Below are 21235 nucleotides of genomic sequence, written 5' to 3' on the forward strand. Positions count from 1 at the left end.
TCTCTCTCTCTCTCTCTCTCTCTCTCTCTCTCTCTCTCTCTCTCTCTCTCTCTCTCTCTCTCTCTCTCTCTCTCTCTCTCTCTCTCTCTCTCTCTCTCTCTCTCTCTCTCTTTCTCTCTGATGAAAGCTTTGAGTTTGTGTAGCCCGATGTATAGGTAATGCTGTGACACCCCCCCCCCACACACACACTAAGAAAAATAATTGCTCAAAGGAGTTAGTAACAGATTTCATTGTAAAATTTTCACGTTTTGGGTGTGGCGCGATCCTGGTCTTCCAGAATGGAAGGTGTTGACGCTAACTACTACAAGTCGTGCGTGTGTGAAGGGTGCGAGTATAAGTCAGGTGATATTGCCATTTCATCATCAATCATACTTTGACTGTCAGAATATTAATTTTTAACTTATTTCGGTTATCTACACGTTTAAAGATATTTGTTTATGACAACCGTGCGGGTTTTTGTATTGTAGATATATATTTCTCTCGTCATAATGATCACATAATTAACAAAATTGTTATTTGATTGTTTAGTTTATTTTGATTTGTTATTTGCATGTTTATTTTAGCAAATGCGTGATTATGTTGTATATATATTTCTCGATTGAAAATATTTTTATTTTGTTTATTCATTTATCTTTGTAATGTATTTTTATGTTTGTTTGTTTAATTGTATGATTATTTTAGCATGTACTGGTGCGATGGATATCTGGTGGGGACTGGTAGCCTTGACTACAACCAGAATGATTCATTTCCTTTGAATGAGTTGCATCACATCTGCTAGAATGTACAAGTTACTCGAATTATTCTAGATTTTAGTTCGGTAGTGTAAGGGGTGCCACAGAAGAATAGAATTGACTGGCGGCAGATGTGATAGAAAGAAACTATTATTTAAGGAATGAGACGAGTTTTTTTTTTTCTTCAAAATTGAGTGGAAGTCGAATGAACGTACATAACACTCCGATGGTGGGTGGATGAAGCCGTGGACGGATTGTGTTGGTCCTTGAGTCGTCAGAAATACATGCAAGTGAAAGGAAATGTTTTCATAACAGGGGGACATTTCCCAGTCATAAGGTTATTTAGGTTTCATTCTTTATATTATGTTAATATTGGTGATTCATGAATTTCGAGAGTTTTTGATTTCTGTGTTTGAAATTACCAAATTTTGGGAATCCAACGCTGTCTGGGCAGTGAAGGCGACCCATGGTTTAGCCTGAGGCGGCTTTAGGATGTGGCAGGGAAGAAGTTGCTAGACGCTTCTAAATATTTAACTTTCCGTCAAATATTCTGAACTCCTCTGAAGCGTACATCTTTAAATAAATAGTGGCGATGTATGACCAAATAAATAATAAAATGGAAATTGATATGTAGATTGTCTTAAGAAGCTAGAACTTGGAACGAGGTTATTTAATGTCAATTAAGGAAAGCGACTTGTCCTGAGTTGGGTAGAGCATGTTGTCCTTCCGAACCTTTTTGGGAGGAATGAAATCAAGTAAAAATTTTTGTTAAACGTGTTTTAACTCCACGCCTTTTATGTTATCTAATTCTGAAATCCATTTTTTTTTTTATTCTAATATGTTATGTACTTGTGTAGGACAGATGTCTTATTTTTCTCTTCTTTTTCCAGGGATCCTTGAGAAGCAACAGCAGTCTGAATATTGTCGACATTAGAATGACTGGAAGTTCGTACTCGCATCTATTCTAGTTGGCCATAGAATATTTAGAATAATAAATATAAATAAAAGAACATCACACCATTCAAGAAATATGGCTGCACCAAAAATAGCCCTTTGGATTCTCACTGCCTTGTTTTGGGGGTCAGTCGTACTAGCCCAGCCCTCAAATGACTACGCTTACTACGACTACGAATATACGTACGGGGACACAGCGTACCCCTACGGACCAGACAACGAGCATGATGACCTGCAGGCGTCGGAAACTTCGATTTTGAACTCTGGGAGTATGACCATGGATCTTCAGGCTCAACCTAGCGGTAAGAACGAGACAAGCATTTGTTTATTTATTTATTTTTATTTATGTATTTATCTATTATTTATTTTGGTTAATGTAACTATTATACTTAGTTGTTAATTAAAAAAAATATATATATATATATAATAAATATAGCATTCAACCTTGGTATGTGGTCTTGTTACCCTTCGGGGTACCTAATGGCCAATACTAAAGATAATACTAAAGATAATATATATATATATATATATATATATATATACATATATATATAGAGATGAGAAATCTTGTGGGACCAAGACAAAATGTGTACTACGCCACGGAACTGATACGGATGAAGGACGTCGGGAAGGATTACCTCCCCGCTGTCTTCAAAACCCATCAGTACCTTCGCCTCTGTCTGGAGGTGCGGCCCCACGGGGCTGGCACTCTGTATCGGACCCAAGATATCTCTTCATAATGAGAGAGCTGAGAACCGGCGACAAATCCCCTTGTAGTGGTTTGGTTCGAACAAGCCAGGGAAAATGAAATTCACTTTGGTCTCTTATTCTAATCTCTTTGGTAAAACAACCACAAGTAATAGCCACTGCTTAGTGGATCTGATCAGTCGTAGCTGGACGGTGAGCCTAACGTCAGAGGCGGTGGCGGCTGATGACGGCGAGGCTCGATGGGACTGCTACAAGACTGGACGAGATGTTGTTGCTGCTGCCGTGGCTACTACTATTCTGCCTTGACTGGCCGCCGCTGCCCTATTTAAGGGTCGCTCGCGGCTCAGCGTAGTTGGCAAGAGAGGTCGCTAGCCGCTCGAGAACCATTTGCTGGCTCCTGATTGGCTAGCTCATATTCACCTCTTTCCAACTATGGGAAGTGTGTGACCGCCTGTGGCTGCGTCACTACACCCTCTTCCTCCAAAATCTTTTCCCAAAGAGATGATGATGATTGGGGGCCCAAGGAGCGTTGCCGGCCATTGTGGGGCTACGGGTTTTAGTCTTAAAATCCTGAAGCAACATTTACCATTAGCAGTAGTGTTGATATTATTATTAGTAGTAGTAATACTGCATTATTATCGTCATCATAATCATAATTACGATAATTATTATGGTTATTATTGTTAAGGACATGAATCAATGTAATTGACCTGTCTGAGGTGGTTAGGGTGACCATACAACCCCCGAAGTACCTAGTACGTGCCACCAGCCTCCAAAACAGGACCCGAGTCTTAAGGCGCTCCTTCTCCTCTCGTAGATCCTCTTGTGGTTTCGAGGATCAGGTCGACCGAGCCTCACATCCCCCTGTGCTGCGATGAAGGTCAAGTGTACAACGTCAGCGAGAACTGTACCACTCCTCCAGCAAGTTTCGGCTGGAGGCCGCACCTCAACGGCGCCCCCGACGCCCACTTCGTCGGTAGCGGGTTCCCCAAGTGAGTTACAAGGACGAGGTCGGTGGGGCGGGTGGTGGACCTCGACCCCCCCCCCCCCCGTCCCTTCCAATGTTTTCGATTATTTTTTTTATTTATTTATTTAATCCTTAATTTTATTTATTTGGTTTATTTTTTTCTTCGCCGTTCTGGTACACCGTCTTGTCCTCTTCGTCGTCCTCCTCCTCCTCCTGCTCTTCCTCCTCCACCTCCTCCTCCTCTTACTCCTCTTCCTCCTCCTCTTACTCCTCTTCCTCCTTTTCTTTGTCATCATCATCATCCTCCTCCCCCTCCTCATCGCCCTTCCTTTTCTTGCCCTTCCTATGCCTCCTTTTCCTCCTTATTTTTTCCTCCTCGCCTCCTCCCTTCTTCCTGGTTTGCCCTCCCTCCTTTTCCACCTCTTTCTGCCTTCCTCTCTTTCTCTTGCAGGCCCTCAAATCCTCCTCCAACCTTCTCTGCTGTCTTTACAATTAGAAATGTAAAAAAATAATAATAATAAAATAAAATGAAAAATAGAAAATAAGAATAATGATAACTTAATCAATGAATAAGTACTATTACTTTGTACAAAGAAGGAGGCAGGACACCGAAAGTCGAGTTAGTAATAGAAGAACCTTTCTTCCTTTGCAGATGTGATAGTGCTAAGTCAGTGGTCTTCATCTCCCAGAAGGAGGTCTTTTTCATAAGCGGTAGGGCATTTCTGCCCCGCTACATTCATCTGGATCCGCTCCCATCGAGCAGGTAGACCTAGACATTGTGCATTCCTGTTTTCTTCCTCTCTTTTTTTTTTGTCTTGTCTCATTTATCTTGTCTTGTACCTCTTGTTTTTTTCTCTCACTGATCTTATGTCTTCTCTCTTCTCTTTGTTCTCTCATCTCTTCTTGTTTCATTCTCTCTCTCTCTCTCTCTCTCTCTCTCTCTCTCTCTCTCTCTCTCTCTCTCTCTCTCTCTCTCTCTCTCTCTCTCTCTCTCTCTCTCTCTCTCTCTCTCTGTCTCTCTCTCTCTGTTCTCTTGTCTCATAATTCTCAGTTCTGTCATCTCATTATCGCTCCCTCTACCTTTTCCTTCTCACCTCTCTCTTTTGTTGACATTTTTATTCATACACCTGTTCACATTAAGTTGAAAGATTTCATGCATTCTGTATTGCCTCCTCCCAATGTAGGTACTGCGTGGCCAAGGTGTACGACGAGTCTGATGTGGAGACATGCGAGGAGCATCAGACAAAAGTGTACACGTGCCTGCCAGAGGGCGAACCCCATTCCCCTGTCATGTGGATGGGCGTGGGCGTTGCCCATTGTCTCCTGTTCCTCACGCTTCTTTCCTTCTTCACTGTCAAGGATCTTAGATGCCTGCAGGTAAGCTGGCTGGGGTGGTTTCTAGACCTGACCTACTTGTCATTCCTTCATTCTTTCCATTGATGTATTACCCCCGAAAGATTGTTGTCATGCATCATTCTTGCATGATTGGAGGCTTATAGCAACATGAAAATAATTTTTTATCACTTTTAACTAGTGATGTCTCTCTCTTCTGTTTAGTCTGATATTATTGCAAGGATAGAAATATGAAAAAAAAAAAAAAATGGCTAACCCCTCTAGTTTACATGTCACCCCTGTTCTGCTCTCCCTCCTTCTCTACCACCTCTATAACTTCATCTTTTCAGTCAGATATTGTTGTTAAGTGCTAGTGATTTACAACAGAATGAAATACATTGACCAACCCCTATTACCCTCCTGTTTCCCTTCTACCCCTCTCCTCTCCCTTTCCCTTCACCCATTTGAACTGTATTATAGGACTGAGGAAAGACAAAAGAGTGTAGAAAGCAGAAATAGATGGAGTGAACCAGAGGATAGACCAAAAATGAGATGGATGGATGGGGGGAAAGGAGCCTTGAGCAAGGGAAGGGAGAAGGCAAGATATAGATGTGAGTGGAGAATGGTTGTGAATAGAAAATAGATTGACACGCCTTGAAGATATTTCTACTTGTCTCCTCTATTTATGCACAAAGGGATGGGGGAGGGAGGGTCAACATGTAAATGAGGTGGTTGACCCTGTTGTAGATATCCTGAGTCTTGCTGCATTGCTTCAGATGGCCCAAGCAGTGTCCAGGGGACAGAGATGATCCCTCACCCACAAGGAGCTAAGATAGAAAGGGAAAATAGATGGGTGATGTATGGGAATGTGATTTGGTCCAAAGTTGCTCAAAAGGGAGAGTCGTGCATTGGGCTTTGTGAGATGCATGTGAGGAACCTGGACCCAAGGGCATGTGCATGGGCACCCACAGCTTTGGCTAGAGTGGCGTCGGAGTGAAATCCACAGGAGGTTTCATGGCCTTCAACCTTTTGGTGGGATGGTGCCCTAGTCAGAGCAAAAATGACACCCCCCCCAAATGAAAATAAAAAATAAAATAAAAAGGGCAATTTTTTTTCTTCCATGTTTTTGTAATGTTTTTACCTCACTTTTTTATTTCAGGGCCAGTATATGATTTTCTTCTTGATCTCGCTTTTCATCTACAACCTCTGTCTTCTTCCGGGATCAGTCATCATCCTTCAAATCAGTACAGTTGCCTGTGTGTCTTTAGGTAAGTTTCTTTTAGCATACTGTTACCAAATTAATCATTAATTCACAAAGAGCTAAAACTGGAACAAATGGGTGTCAGATGGGCAAAGGGTGAGTGGATACTACTTCTCTTTTTATGAGGAGTGGGTTTTTTGGTATATGTTTATATATTGAAATATAGAACTATTGAACACTTAAGAATTTTGTGGTCATGTATGAATTGGTATTACTTTGCTCCATTACTGAAATTTATAAAGGAATTAGTTTGTGTTTAGAGGCACTTTTAATTACATGTTTTGGATAGTTGAGATGGAGGGGTGTTTGCATGTTTTTATTAACACAAGCGTGGGCTTTGACTTGGCAAACTCTTATGTACACAAGGGGAAACCTTCAATGCACATGTGTGCAATGTCATTTGTGTGTAATATTGCATTTTGTACTTTTTATATTTCATTTACAATTTTGCACTTTTGAATACACAAATGTACTGTGTCTTGCTGCATTGCTTCTGACCTGGGCAGTGGGCAGGAGACAGGGATGACCCTTCATCCACAGAGAACCAAGATAAGGAAACAATGGCTACCTTCCTTATAAAGCAGGAAGAGGCCTTTGGTATATGGATAGACATTTGTGTATAGTGAATATTATAGTTTTGTACATATACCAATAGCTTTTTCCCCCTTACAAGGGAGGTAGCCAAATAACAGTCATAAAATACACACTCACCTGTTCCATCCCCACATACTCTACTCCCATTCACTCCCTCCCTCCCTTTTATCTTGGGTCCTCCTGGATGACAGGCCATCCCTGCATCTTTCCCACTGCCCTGAGTCAGAAGTAATGTAGCAAGACACAGCACATTCACACCACGGCTGCTTCATTTGCTTGACAACCTCCCCCCTTCTCCGTCCCCTCATGCAGAAAAAGAGAAGACTGGGAGAAATCCCTTTAGGATGCATCAAAATATTCACACTTACTCCACCATCCATATACAACAATTCTCCACTCACCCCTACTTCTGCCTTCTCCCTTTCTTCCTCAATAGAGATTCCCCTCTTCCCCAGTGCCCCTTTTACCCCATCCATCCATCTCATTCATGGTCACTCCCTCATGCTCACTCCTTCCACACATTTTTAACTAATCTTTCATCACTCATTCTTTCCATGCGTCCAAACCATCCAGTAATCTTTCATCAGCCCTATCTCCCAACTCCCTCTCCACCCCTGCTTTCCTCGTCACCTTGTTTCTCACTCTATCCAACCTAGTAACCCCTACCATACTTCTCAGACATTTCATCTCAAACACATTTGAATTCCTATCTTATTTTCCATATTTCTGCCCCCATAAAGTGCTGTCAGCACAATCACTTCTTCATACAATCTCCTTTTTGTATCCATTCCCTAATGTCTATTTCTTGTCACACCACTTTTTAAAGACATTTACTTGCTTCTCTCAATCTACATTCTACCTCCACCTCCACTCCCTTTCCCACCACATTTGCACCCAAGTATCTAAAGCTGTCCACTTCCTCCAGTCTCTTTCCCTTAATACTCTCTTCCAATTTGCTGCCACATTCTCCCCATGTCCATCTCATCACCTTATCTTACCCATATTTATCTTCAACTTCTTTCTTTCGCACAGTTCCTAAACTCTGTCACTATGTCAATAGCAAACAACAAATGGCTTATCTCCCATTTTTCTCCATTTTATTTAACCATCTCCAATCCCTGACCCATTGCTCCTGCATTTACCTCTTGCACCATCCCATCCATGTATAAATAGAGCCAAGGCAACATAACACATCCCAGGCAAACTCTCACCTTTACCTCAAACCACTCACTCCATTTCTAATTCTAACACTGGCTCAACTACTCTTGTAAAACTCTTGACTGCTCTTAACAGCTTTCCTCCTATCCCATATATCTGCAATACCTCCCGCAGTGCCTTCTTGTCTACCCTGTTATAAGCCTTTTCCAAATCCATAAAGGGCCAAAAAACATCCTTACCTTTTCCTAAAGCTTTCTCGCATATCTGCCTTACTACAAAAATCTGATCCATGCAACCCCTGTTCCTCATCAATTCCCTCTTGTTCCTCTCCTAATACTCTCAATCAAAACCCTCCCATAAGCCTTCCTAACTACTCAACAAACTGATCTCTCTGAAACTATTACACTCATACTTGTCCCCTTTTCCCTTGTAAAGTGGAACTATACAGGCACTCCTCCAGTCCTACAGGACTCTACCCTCTTTTAGACAGCATTGAACAACCTCACCAGCCAGTCCACCATCACTGTACCTCCCCTTTTTAGACATTCCACATGACACCCATCCAACCCAGGTGCCTTACCTGCTCTCATCATTTTAACAACTGCTTTCACCTCATCTTTCCTTATTTCTCCTCCATTTTCCTCATTAATAAGTCATTTTCTTAATGCTTCCCACTGCAACTATCTTTCCCCCCCTATCCTCTTTCACATTTAGCAACTCCTTAAAATACTTTGTCTATCTTCCTCTTACTGCCATCTCTTCCATTATCATCTCTCCATCTGCACCTTTTATTTTTTCTCTACTTGATTCGCCTCTTCCTCTCTTAATTTCCTTCCAAGACACTGTATTTGTTATCATCATCTCCCAAAACTCATTTCCACCATTAACTCTCCACTACGATTTTTTCCTGGAACTCCACATTTCCAAACCATTCCATCTATTGGTTCATTTCCTACCCTATACATTTCTCCCTAAACCCTCTATGTACTCTTTAAATCTATCCAAAAAGCCTCCCTTTCCTCTACACTTTTCTCACTACCAGACCCATATGTACTTACAAAAACACACATCTCCCCTCCCAGTTTCACTTTTATCCACATTAACCTTGAAGAAACCTCCTTCCACTCCATCATACATTTATCAATCTCTTCACTTACTAGTATAGTCACTCCTTCTCTCCCTTGTCCTCTCTTCACTCCTGACACCCTTCCAACTACACTCCCAAACTCAAACTTGCCCCTCCCTTTTAACTTTGTTTCACTTACTGCCAACACATCCATCTTTCTTCCCACAAACATGCCTATCTCTTCCCTTTTACTCTCATCTGTACCACATCCACGTCCCTTGGGGCTACAGAGAGAAAGATGCCTAGTTCTATCCTCGTCCCTTTTTTGTCACCTTTTACAACTCAATTGGGAAAACTCAGTGTCATTATTTTTCACCACCACAGGGTTCGGCAAAAAAACGAAATGAATATTCAGAGAAGTGGTACAGGACAGTATTAAGAGTGGTGGAACAGCATAACAGAAGGACAGTTGCGGTATAATAAAGTATCATCATTTCTCTATGAATAGAGATTTCCTCTATCACAGACAAAATGATGTGTGGCTCTGGTCTGTAGGGGCACCCCATATAGACCTTAAAGTATGATCTGCATGCTATTGAGCAACTTTTAACCCCACAATAACAAGCAACCAACACCCCAGACAGGGTATATTTTTGTACCTTTAATATTTCCTCTTTTCAGGGGCAGTAAAATATTTCTTCTTCTGTGGCTCAGTTCTGTGGTTTAATGTCATCTGCTTTGATGTTTGGAGAACCTTGAAGTAAGTTGTAAGAATTTTAAGTTAAATTGGAATAGCTTTTGTTAAGTTACTGTTAAAATTATACAGCCAGTGCTTGCAACATACAGTGATACCTGTAAAAATTTTCTGGATCTGAGAATTTGCCTAACATTAATAATCTTCTTTGACAGAAACAAACGAGATGTTGGAAACCGTATGAGCTTTTTACTCTATTCGGTGTACACATGGGTATTTGGTGTGGTGCTTACCACAGTTGTGCTCATCTTGCCATACACTCGAGGCCTAGAAAGGGATGAAACTCTAATGGAACCTTTGGAAGACAAGTGCAAATTGAAGCGTAAGTATTCCTGTTTGTCAACATTGTGTTTAATAAAGTACATAATATACCAAAGACTTTTTTCTCCCTTATAAGGGAGGTAGCCAAAAAAACAAAGGCATAGAAACCACTCCCAACCATCCCCACATACTCCACTCCCATTCACGCCCCTCGCTCCCTCTTTTCATGGCTCCTCTTGTATGACGGGTCATCCCTACATCTCGCCCACTGCTCTGGGTCAGAAGCAGTGTTGCAAGACACAGCAAGGCTGCTTCATTGAATCCCCCACCCCCCCCACAGTCCCCTTGTGCAGAAAAAGAGATGGGGAGAAATCCCTTTGGGCTACATCAAATTATTTTTTCACACATACTCTCTCAACCCCCATCAACTCCCTTTCATGCATCACAGTATCATCCATACACAACCATTCTCCATTCACCCCTATCTTCTGTCTTCTCCTGTCCTTCCTCAACAGACATCCCCCTCTTTCCCAGTGTCCCTTTTACCCCATCCATCCATCTCATCCTTGGTTGCCCCCTCATGTTCACTCCTTCCACACACCTTTTTTTTTTTTTTTTTTTTAATCTTTCTTCGTTCAGTGACAGGTACCTGCTTGTGGTGGTCCTGCAAGATGGACAGTAAAGCTGACCCTTTTCAAAACACATTAACCTTGTCATCACCTTCGTAAGGAGGTGCAGTCCTAAGGGGTTGGTACTCAGTCTAAGATCTCTCTTGATCAACTTAAACTGTATATCTCACACTTTTTCACACAGGGAGAGCTGACAACCAGCAACTCTTTTCACCTCTCCCTACCACTTTGAGCTTGTGATATAGAAACAGCATCACACTGATGGAGCACAGTCTCCTCCCAGTGAGATCTGTGGGAGGTATAAGGACCATTGGCAGCCCCTTAATGAAACTCAGGGAATTGATTGAGGAAGAGGGATGCATTGTATCTGGGAGATAGATGTCTCCATGAATTGCAGAATAGTTCAACCATAGGTTATTGTGCACATGTCAAATATTACCTGCCTGAATCATTCGATTGATAGACAGCTGATCAGTCCATCCATCCATTGCCCCAGGCCTCTCTTGCAAGAGACCCACAGCTCACAGGTAACTGACAACAGCTACCAGAGTGGTACATATGTCATGGAAAGAAGAAATATTGCAAAGGGGGACGGAGAGGGAGGGTCGCCGATTAAATGAAGCGGCCTTGCTGTGGATGTACTGTGTCTTGCGACACTGCTTCTGACCCAGGGCGGTGGGCAGGGTGCAGGGATGACCCGTCATCCAGGAGGTGCTCAGATGAGAGGAAGGGTGGGAGGGGTGTGGAGTGTATTTAGGGATGAAATGGGTGGGAGTGTTTTTATGCCTTTCCCTTTTTGGCTACCTCCCTTGGAAGGGGGAAAAAGCCTTGGTATATGTATGTATGGGTTGGGCTGGCCAGTGTAAGATAAAGTGTTCACTGTCTTCTGTGTGATGGTTTGCACTGGTGAAGTTGGTTTCCATAACCAAGCCAACTGTGTGCGGGTGTGCTAGTGTGATTCTTATTTCTCTTGGGAAGGGTTTTCCAATGAGACTGATAGGAGAACTCAACTGTAAACACATATATGAGTATTAGGAGGGCAATGAGATGGTATTTAGTCTTAGGGGAGGGGGCAGGATCTTTTATTCATTTATTTTTTTTATTTTTTCTTGCTGTGTCTTGCTGCATTGCTTCTGGCCCAGGCAGTGGGCAGGAGACGGGGATGACCCTTAATCTTAAATGAGCTAAGATGAGAGGGAAACAATGGGCAGAGCTGGATGTGTTACTGCTGGACAGGTAGTGCATTACCAAAAAATCTGGGGTGCATTTCCATCAATCCGTCACTGATTTTAATTTCCTTATAGTGGTCCGTGTTACTGCATGTGTGTGTGTGTGTATACATATATATTATATATATATATATATATATATATATATATATATATATATATATATATGTATGTATATATATATATATATATATATATATATGCAGTAACGAGAACTGCATTGATGCAAATGCACCCCAGATTTTTTGGTAGTGCACTACTCGTCAGGTGGTAATGTGTCCAGCTCTGACAATGGGTGGTGGATAGAAATGGGATGCATGCCTTGGCTGACTACCTCCTTTGTAAGGGGAAAGAAGGTTTTTGGTGTATAGATATATACATACATACATATACCAAAGGCTTTTTTCCCCCTTATAAAGGAGTTAGCCAAAAAACAAAGGACATAAAAACCACTCCCAACCATTCCATCTCCATCACACTCCACCTCCCTCTACCCTCTTCCCTCCCTCTTATCTTGGCACCTCCTGGATGACGGGTCATCCCTGCATCTTGTCCACTACCCTGGGTCAAAAGCAGAAATATTGATTGTTATTATTTTTCTAATGGTGATCCTTACCAAGATTTCTCTCTCTTTGGCAGTCGAGGTTCACATTTTGTTGCAGTTGGTGCAGACGTTCCTAATGGTCATTAACTTAGTGTTGCTGCTCATTGCATCTTGTAACATCTCCAAGTACAACAAGTTTGGAAATGGACTTCCAAGAGCTGAAGCATCTTTCTGGTATGTTCAATTTTATCATACAGTAGTAACTTTTAAGTTTGAATGACCCAGAGGTATAATAACTTGGAATCTGAATTCTCTTTTCAAGAAGATTTTGCCTCTGAAATTCAACTGTTCTTGGAACTTAGACATGAAGACAACCTTGTCACATGGTACTGCATTCTATGTATATGTTATGATATAGTAATCTAGAAGACTAACCTTTTTCATGGACTTAGCATGTAAAAAATCACAAGTCTAATGTGTTCTTGTTACAATAAGGTATCAAAGAAAAATTGTTGACTAGATTTTATTTTTAAACTTGAATGGCCTCCAGGAATGAATTATGTATAAGTTCTGAGGTACCAGTCCTGTTCAGTTATTTTTTTTTAACTGACATATCATGATTACTTTGTAGAATACATCTTGCATAATTTATCCAGCTTTTGTGGCTATGATTGTAAGCTTGTAAAATTGAGTTTTAATTGATGTTTGTTTGCCTTTCAGCTTGAAGCAAGGATGGAAGCTTTTCTTGATCATGCTTGCTCATACATTATTCAGCATTCCACATGACATTTTAAATATAACAGTTGTTGAGTAAGTACCTGTTTAGATTGCATTTTGTTTATTACAATTTATTGCTTTATTGTGACCTGGGCAGTGGGACAGAGATCTTTTCATCCTTAAAGGTTGGGTTACACTACTGCTTGTTGATAAGCTTGGAGTCCAATTTTTTCATTTGTTCATCCAACAATAAGTGGTCACTTAAGTCTAGCCTTACCTTGTAGAGAAATTCCCACCAATCATGTAAAAGGAACTACAGCAAGCCCCACCTTCTATCCAGAATGAGGAATCTTATTGGCAGAGCCAATGCATAAGACACTTTCTCAAATATATTATTCCAAGTAACTTTGAATGATTCACAATCTCTCTAAAATGCATATTTGACCATCTTTGTATATCTTACACACACACACACACACATTGTCGAGCACTAGGTAGAAGATATTTGTCATCCATAGAAAATGTTAATTGGTGGGCTGACTTGTTGAGAATAAGAGATTGTTATCATTATTTCTTAATATGGTTGACCCGTCATCCAGGAGGTGCTAAGATGGGAAGGAGGGTGGAGGGGAGTGGAGTGTATTTAGGGATGGAATGGTATATGTATGTATGTATGGTTGGGATGCCTCACATTCCAAAGCGCCTCTTGTGGTCCTATCTTCTTTATTGGAACATGCATAACTTCAGTATTCTACTCCACGGCAAAAATTGCATTGGTGAGAAAAGTTTTCGCATGTAAGAAAAATGACCAATGTTTACGTATAGCAGTATTTAAATGAATGTTTGATTGTTGCCACAATATAAATTCAGTAAAATTTATTTTATACATACATATACCAAGGCTTTTTCCCCCTTACAAGGGAGGTAGCCAAAAAGGAAAAGGCATAAAATCATTCCCACCCATTCCATCCCTGAATACACTCCACACCCCTCCACCCTCCCTCTTATTTTAGCACCTCCTGGATGACGGGTCATCCCTGCACCTTGTCCACTGCCCTGGGTCAGAAGCAGTGTCGCAGGACACAGCACATCCACAGCAAGGCCGCTTCATTAAATTGGCGACCTCCCCTCTCCATCCCCCCATGCATAAAAGGAGAAGACAGGGAGAAATCCCTTTGGGCTGTGTCAAATTTTGCTCACACATACTACCTCACCCCCATCCCACCTCATGCATCACATCATCCATATACAACCATTCTCCATTCACCCGTCTTCTGTCCTCTCCCGTCCTTCCTCAACAGACATTCCCCTCTTCCCCAAAGCTCCCTTCACCCCATCCATGCACCTCATCCTAGGACGTCCCCTCATGTTCACTCCCTCCACATCTGCCCTCCATACCTCTTTTATTAGTCTTTCTTCACTCATTCTTTCCATGTGTCCAAACCATCCTAATACTCTTTCATCAACCAAATTTATTTTCTATTTTAAGATAATTTTATACTTTTGAATAATTCATCTCTTATTACTGAATAATTTGTATATATTTTTAAACATGTTGTAAATATGAATACTCTTAACATATACAGTCAACTCCCCATTAACGCGAGGGTTATGTTCCTGGAGATGTCGTGTTAATGGAAATTGTGTTAACGGAACATAATTTCTCCATAAGAAATAATGGTAATAGTGGGGGTTATGTTCCTGGACAATGGGAAAGTCTGTCTATTTTGGGATTTTATTACTAAAAATCCTAAACAAACACACTATTAATAAATTTGAAGGTAACAGAAACAATAAAAACACACATTCTTACTATATTGGTATTTATTGTGTGGTGAAATAACATTTCTTATGCATGTAAACATTACGACGCATCACTACCATCACTGTCACTTGCCGTGCTCCTGTCCCCAACCTCACTCCCCTCCCCAACCTCACTCCCCTCTCCTTCCTCACCCTGCTCTGCCTCCTCACTCTGCTCTCCCTCCTCACCTCCCTCTCCCTCCTCGCCTCACCCTGCCTCCTCTTCCTTGACTGTCTTTTTTTGAAAGAAATGGTGGAGTTTTGTCTGTGTTGTCTTTTTCTTCTTTTGATCTAACATCACTTTGTAACAGTTCAGCTCCGACATAACTTTGTGGCCACCGTTGCACTTCTGTTAATGTTCGGATCTTTGGATTCCAAGATATCCAGTCATGTATAAACGAGAGTGCTTTTTCGAGATCACTTTTGGTACCAGGACGGTTGGGTACCATAGTACACGAATTTATGTAACACAAAACTTTGATAAAATTGTTTACGAGGTCCACACGCTATGAGGGCTGGCTTTACACTGAGGAGAAGAGACAGAGAGTGGGAGTCAGAGCATCTCTCCCGCGCTCTGGCGGCGAGATATTCAACTACAGTAGGTGGGAAATTCAACTCGTGTAACATTGGACATTTTGTGTTATCGGAATATATATTAATAAATTTTAAGTCGTAAGATCGAAATCGTTTTAACAGAACTAGTGTTAATGGGGAGTTGACCGTATCTTCAGTTTTTCCTTGGATTCCTACCCAAATCCTCCAACACTGGACAAAATCCATCCCTAGGCTTAGAATCCAACCCATCCATTGACTAGTGTAACTGTACCTTAAAGGGCTAAGGTAAAAACAAATGGGTGGAGGGTGGGTGCATTTTTAAATTTATTCTTTCCACTCAAACACACATTTATTCCCCAGCACCTGGCGATATGTTCTTCTGGAGTCTGTGGCCATCTTCGGTGTCTTCGCATATCGACGGTTTGTTATGAAGTCTATATCAGGTTTGTTCTGTAATTCAGCCTGCTACCGCTCTGAAGATGATGCTTCAGTTGTGGAGAAAGACCAGTTGACCAACGTACACTAACCAAAATTCCCCTCTCGCTGGAAACCTCAGTGGCTTCAGTATTTTCCTGAGCTTTGTGATGGGTGAAGGGTAGTTTGTTGCTGCATTTGAGTGTAGTGTAAACTTGTAGAATGGCAAGCAGTATTACAGAAAAAGAAATTATGGATGTAATGAGAAGTTCAGAAAAGATGAGAGAACTCTTGCTTAAGTAGATTTCTCAAAGAACAATAAATAGTTCCTAATGGTGGCTCACCTGCTGGGCAGGTAATTATTTTTTTCATTAATTTGAGCACAATCCTTTGTAGGATCTACAAAAAATTCCTGTCTTAAGTCCTCCACAATTAAGATGCAGTAGTATACAGGTTTGGAGAGGCCTACAAGATGTTATTATTTTTCTTTTTCTAATGGTTCTCAGCACTGTTAGGTCTGTTTTTTAATTGTTTCTAGGTGTTGAGGTAATGTGAGCTGTTCAAGCTGTCATGCTTCTCAAAGAACTTGCTCATTCTACAAATGAAGATCACAATGGATGTAGTCTTAATTTGAGAAGACTGCTAATGTATATTCTTCCCTAAGGTACTCAGATAATTTTAAGGTTTTGAATGAAACATTTTATATGGAGTTCATATAGTTTCTCAGCATTTTTCAAAGGAGAGAAAGAGAGAGAGACAAGAGACAAATAGAGAATAGTGAAGAAATTTTATTGTTGTGAAATGAATGTGTGTCTGTGAATGAACTCTAAGCTAAGTGTTGCCCAAAGTTCTCGTATTTATTATCTTACCTTTGTTGAAGAATTGGTTTTGTCCTTGGAGCATTAAGCTTTGTATCATGATTGTAGAAATTTTGGGAAATGTCCTAAAGTTCTGTTCAAGAATGATTGTTCTCCCTTTAGCATTATTTTTAATTTTCTCTTTGATTGCATAATTGTTTATTTATGCTTAGTGTTGGTGAACAAGTGGGTATATATTTTTTCTCAATGTTTACAGTTAAATGTTCATATTGTGAACTACTTGCTGAATAGATGATCGACTTGGAAGGCTGTCCATTGGCCTTGCATTCCATTCATGTCTTTCTCTTAGCCGTGCAGTGCTCAAAGTAATGTATGTTGGTAATAATTGCTTCCACAAGTTTTGCTGACTGGAAACCTGCCAACCCTTAGCAGCTGGTGACTGTTTGTGGGCCCTCCCACAGATCTCACTGGGAGGAAACATTGGATTATTGTTCACATTGTATTAGTGTGGAACTTTGTGTCACTGGCTTATAGTAGGAGGAGAGGAGCAGTTGCCAGTTGTCAGCTATGTGAAAAGGAGGGAGAAAATGCAGTCAAAGTTGACATATATCCTGAGACTTGTCCAGAGGTAGTGCAATGCAAAATTCAGATAAAAGTGAGGATATTGACAGGTTTTGAAGATGTGCAGTAGGGAGATATCTCTCGTATGTTTTGCAGGACGACCACATACAGGTACCCATTGTTGGTACCATGTACATTGGTAATGTATAATGGTTATTTTTACAAGAAATTTTTTTTTGTGTACATGTATATAATTTGTATATCCCTCGGAAGTTGTGTCATCAGGTAAATTTAATCCTTAAACTCCTCTTAGGATTTGGCGGAAATGCAAGTTCTTTAAGTTACGAAAGTAAAACATTGTGTCAACCTTGTGGGATAAGTTTACTCTGGAACGTGTTTTGTCATGAGGGAGTAGTCATGTAGAATTGTTAACTTCTTGTGAGGTTAGAAAATTAAATTCAGTTCACTTTGTTCAAAGTTGAATTGGTAATTCATGGGGTGCCAAATTCACAGTTCTTCCAGAAAGGTTGACCATTAGTTCCTGTCATCACTCAGTGTTGTGTTGACATGTCTAGCATCTAAGCATTTTATAACTTGAAGATGCTCACAAAATACATTTTATAGTCATTGATATTAAAATGTTAAAAGAAATTGTACATTTTGTTTGAAATCCTTGTTGGGGAATACATCTGAAAATATTCCCTCCCAAAAAGGGGGTTGGCCAAGTCTGATATACTCGCCACACTATTCATGTACCAAGGGCTTTTTTCCCCCCTTATAAGGGAGGTAGCAAAGCCACCACACTCCCATCCAAAATTCATTCATTGCTTCTCCCATCTTTGCACTGTGTGTGAAGGGTTAAGTACTGGTATGACTGCATCAGTACTGTTGACTATACAGACTTCATCCAAACTGCAAAAGTTGTTTCCAATCCAGTCTAAACTGTGACAACACTTCACATGGTACAAGTACTGTGCATTGCACCGCAAAAGTACTGTACAATGTGATAGTCCTGTTTTCACTATGATAGAACATATTTCATAGCAATGCTGCAGCAGTTAAGTTCTTTGGTTTGTCCACTACCTGATGATCTCTTGGGGAAACAAATATATTTTACTTCTTATTTTTTGTACATACCTCCTTTGGAGTATAATAGGAAGAGTTAAGGATGTACATGTGCTAAAGGGAGAGAGTGGGGGAATATCAGATAATTTTTTGGTGGAAGGTAAGTTGAGAGTGGAGGATAGATGGAGAAAGGAAAAGGACAAAAGGTAGGGAGGTGCTTGGAATGAACTCTTTAAATGAAAAAGAAAAGGAGGAGTACAAGAAGCTGAGAGAGGAGTGGGAGGGAGTTAAGGATAGAGTAGAGCTAGGAGTGGAGAAGGAATGGGGATGGTTCAAGGAGGGAGTCACAAAGTGTGCAAAGATAGTGTGTGGAACAAGAAAGATGGGAGGAAATAGAAGGAAGGATAGTGAATGGTGGGATGAGGAAACAAAGAAGGTTGTAGAAGAGAAGAAGCGAGCTTTCACAGATTGGTTACAAAATAAGATGAGGGAGTCATATGAGAGGTAAAAAGAGAAATAAAGCAAAAGGTAAAGGAGGCAAAGAGGAGAGCAGATGTGAAATGGGGTAAGAGTATGACAGAAAATTTTGAAAGTAATAAAAAGATGTTTTGGAAAGAAATTAAGAGAGGAAGAGGCAAATCAAGTAGAGAAGAAAAGGTAAAAGGTGCAGATGGAGAGATGATAATGGAAAAAGCAGTAAGGGGAAGATGGGCAGAGTATTTTAGGGAGTTGCTATATGTGAAAGAGGATAGGGAGGGATAGTTGCAGTGGGAAATGCTAAGAAAATGACCGTGATGAGTGAGGAAAATGGAGGAGAAATAAGGAAGGATGAAGTGAAGGCAGTTGTTAAGATGATGAAAGCAGGTAAGGCACCTGGTCTAGATGGATGCCATGCAGAATGTCTAAAAAAAGGAGGTACAGTGATGGTGGACTGGCTGGTGAGGTTATTTAATGTTTGCTGGAGAGAGGGTAGAGAGCTGGAGGACTGGAGGAATGCCTGTATAGTTCCACTTTACAAGGGAAAAGGGGACAAGTGTGAGTAGTAGTTTCAGAGGGATTAGCTTGTTAAGTGTAGTTGGGAAGGCTTATGGGATGATCTTGATTGAGAGGAACAGAGGGAGTAATTGGTGAAGAACAGTGTGGATTTAGGAGAGGTAGGGGTTGTGTAGATCAGATTTTTGTGGTAAGTCATACGTGAAAAAGCTATAGGAAAAGGTAAGGATGTTTTTTGGGCTTTTATGGATCTGGAAAAAGCTTAGGACAGGGTAGACAGGAAGGCACTGTGGGAGGTTTTGCGGGTATACAGGATAGGAGGAAAGCATGTGTCAGGATTAGGAATGGAGAGAGTGAGTGGTTCGAGGTAAAGATGGGACTTTGTCAGGGATATGTTATGTCACCCTGGCTGTTCAACTTATACATGGATGGGGTAGTGCAAGAGGTAAATGCAAGGGTGGTAGGTCAGGGATTGGAGATGGTTAAAGAAAATGGAGAAAAGTGGGAGGTGAGCCAGCTGTTGTTTGCGGATGACACTGTGCTTGTAGCAGGATCAGAGGAGGGATTGAGGAAGTTGGTGACAGAGTTTGGGAGAGTGTGTGAAAGAAGAAAATTGAAGAGAAATGTGTATAAAAGTAAGGTGATGAGATGTACAAGGGGTGAAAGTGGCAGCAGATTGGAAGTGAGTATTAAGGGAGAGCAACTGGAGGAAGTTGATAGTTTTAGATACTTGGGTGCGAATGTGGCAGGAAAGAGTGGAGTGGAGGTAGAATGTAGATTGAGAGAAGTAAATGCCTTGCTGGATTAAAAAGTGTAATGAGGAATAGACATTTGGGAATGGATGCTAAGAGGAGACTGTATGAAGGAGTGATTGTGCCAACAGCACTGTATGGGGCAGAAATATGGAACATAAGAGAGGAAGAGAGAGGGAGTTTGAGATGAGGTTTCTCAGAAGTATGATGGGGGTTACTAGGTTGGATAGAGTGAGAAATGAGGAAGTAAGGAGGAGAACAGGGGTGGTAAGGGAGTTGGGAGATAGGGTTGATGAAAGAGTATTAGGATGGTTTGGACACATGGAAAGAATGAGTGAAGAAAGACTAGTAAAAGAGGTATGGAAGGTAGATGTGGAGGGAGTGAACATGAGGGGGCGTCCTAGGATGAGATGGATGGATGGGGTGAAGGGGGCTTTGGGGAAGAAGGGAATGTCTGTTGAGGAAGGACGAGAGAGGACAGAAGACAGGGGTGAATGGAGAATGGTTGTATATGGATGATGATGTGATACATGAGGTGGAATGGGGGGTGAGGTAGTATGTGTGAGAAAAATTTTATGCAGCCCAAAGGGATTTCTCCCCGTCTTCTTTTCTGCATTGGAGGATGGAGAAGGGGGGGTCACCAATTTAATGAAGCGGCCTTGCAGTGGATGTGCTGTGTCTTATGACACTGCCTCTGATCCAGGGCAGTGGACAAGGTGCAGGGATGACCCATCATCCAGGAGGTGCTAAGATAGGAGGGTGGAGTGTATTTAACACATTTAAGCCAAAAAAAATGGAAGTAAGAATTTGATGTTGCCGCTCTGATATATAGCTTGTTTGCGAAAACGTCGTCATAACTCAAAATATCTAATTTTTCAGGAGAGGCATTTTAAAGTTTCAAAACGCTCTCAATATTATAAAAAGCCCTCAAACACCATAGGTGGAAAAATTTTTGGAGCATCAAATACGCCTCTAAAGTTTATAGAAGTTGAAACAATCATAATCTTTACTAAGTCTAAAATATTTGTTGGAACAAGTTGGAACATGTAAGGTTATGTCGTTGGGACATTTAGCACTCCCTAGCGGTCAATTTTTGAGCTACAAATATGACACTGTTACCAAAAAAATCCGTGTTTGAAGATTAATATGTCTGTATAGATAACTCAAAAATTCAGTTTTTTGAGTTATGACGACGTTTTCGCAAACAAGCGATATGCATAATGTGAACCTAAACTGCAAACATATGATGAAAATTACTCCATATGTACAATGGTTCTCATTTTATTGACGAAAATGTGTTGTTGCGCAAACGTAATGAGCGGCGTTTCGACCGCAATACGTTGCGTAAGAAGAATTTTAAAAATGTATA

The 21235-nt window shown here is 41.0% G+C and overlaps 1 protein-coding gene across 1 annotated transcript; it reads left to right on the plus strand.

Moving 5' to 3' along the window:
* The first annotated feature begins 1603 nt into the window (after window positions 1-1603).
* Window positions 1604-17712, plus strand: LOC143018977 (uncharacterized). Its single transcript, XM_076174653.1, has 10 exons — window positions 1604-1987; window positions 3211-3385; window positions 4013-4123; window positions 4545-4737; window positions 5852-5960; window positions 9453-9531; window positions 9681-9847; window positions 12284-12422; window positions 12909-12998; window positions 15624-17712. The coding sequence occupies exons 1-10, from the start codon at window positions 1762-1764 to the stop codon at window positions 15787-15789; spliced, it is 1455 nt and encodes a 484-aa protein (XP_076030768.1). The 5' UTR covers window positions 1604-1761; the 3' UTR covers window positions 15790-17712.
* Window positions 17713-21235: the final 3523 nt, after the last annotated feature.

The sequence above is a fragment of the Oratosquilla oratoria genome, chromosome 36 (assembly GCF_046742065.1).
Source record: "Oratosquilla oratoria isolate Oo_2021 chromosome 36, ASM4674206v1, whole genome shotgun sequence".
Lineage (NCBI taxonomy): Eukaryota > Metazoa > Arthropoda > Malacostraca > Stomatopoda > Squillidae > Oratosquilla > Oratosquilla oratoria.

Bases quoted from the DNA above. Each gene is read 5' to 3' on its own strand.
- LOC143018977 (XM_076174653.1), top strand. From the start codon at position 1,762: ATGGCTGCACCAAAAATAGCCCTTTGGATTCTCACTGCCTTGTTTTGG. The intron at 9,532-9,680 runs GTAAGTTGTAAG...CTTCTTTGACAG, and splicing joins GATGTTTGGAGAACCTTGAA to AAACAAACGAGATGTTGGAA. The intron at 12,423-12,908 runs GTATGTTCAATT...TTTGCCTTTCAG, and splicing joins AGAGCTGAAGCATCTTTCTG to CTTGAAGCAAGGATGGAAGC.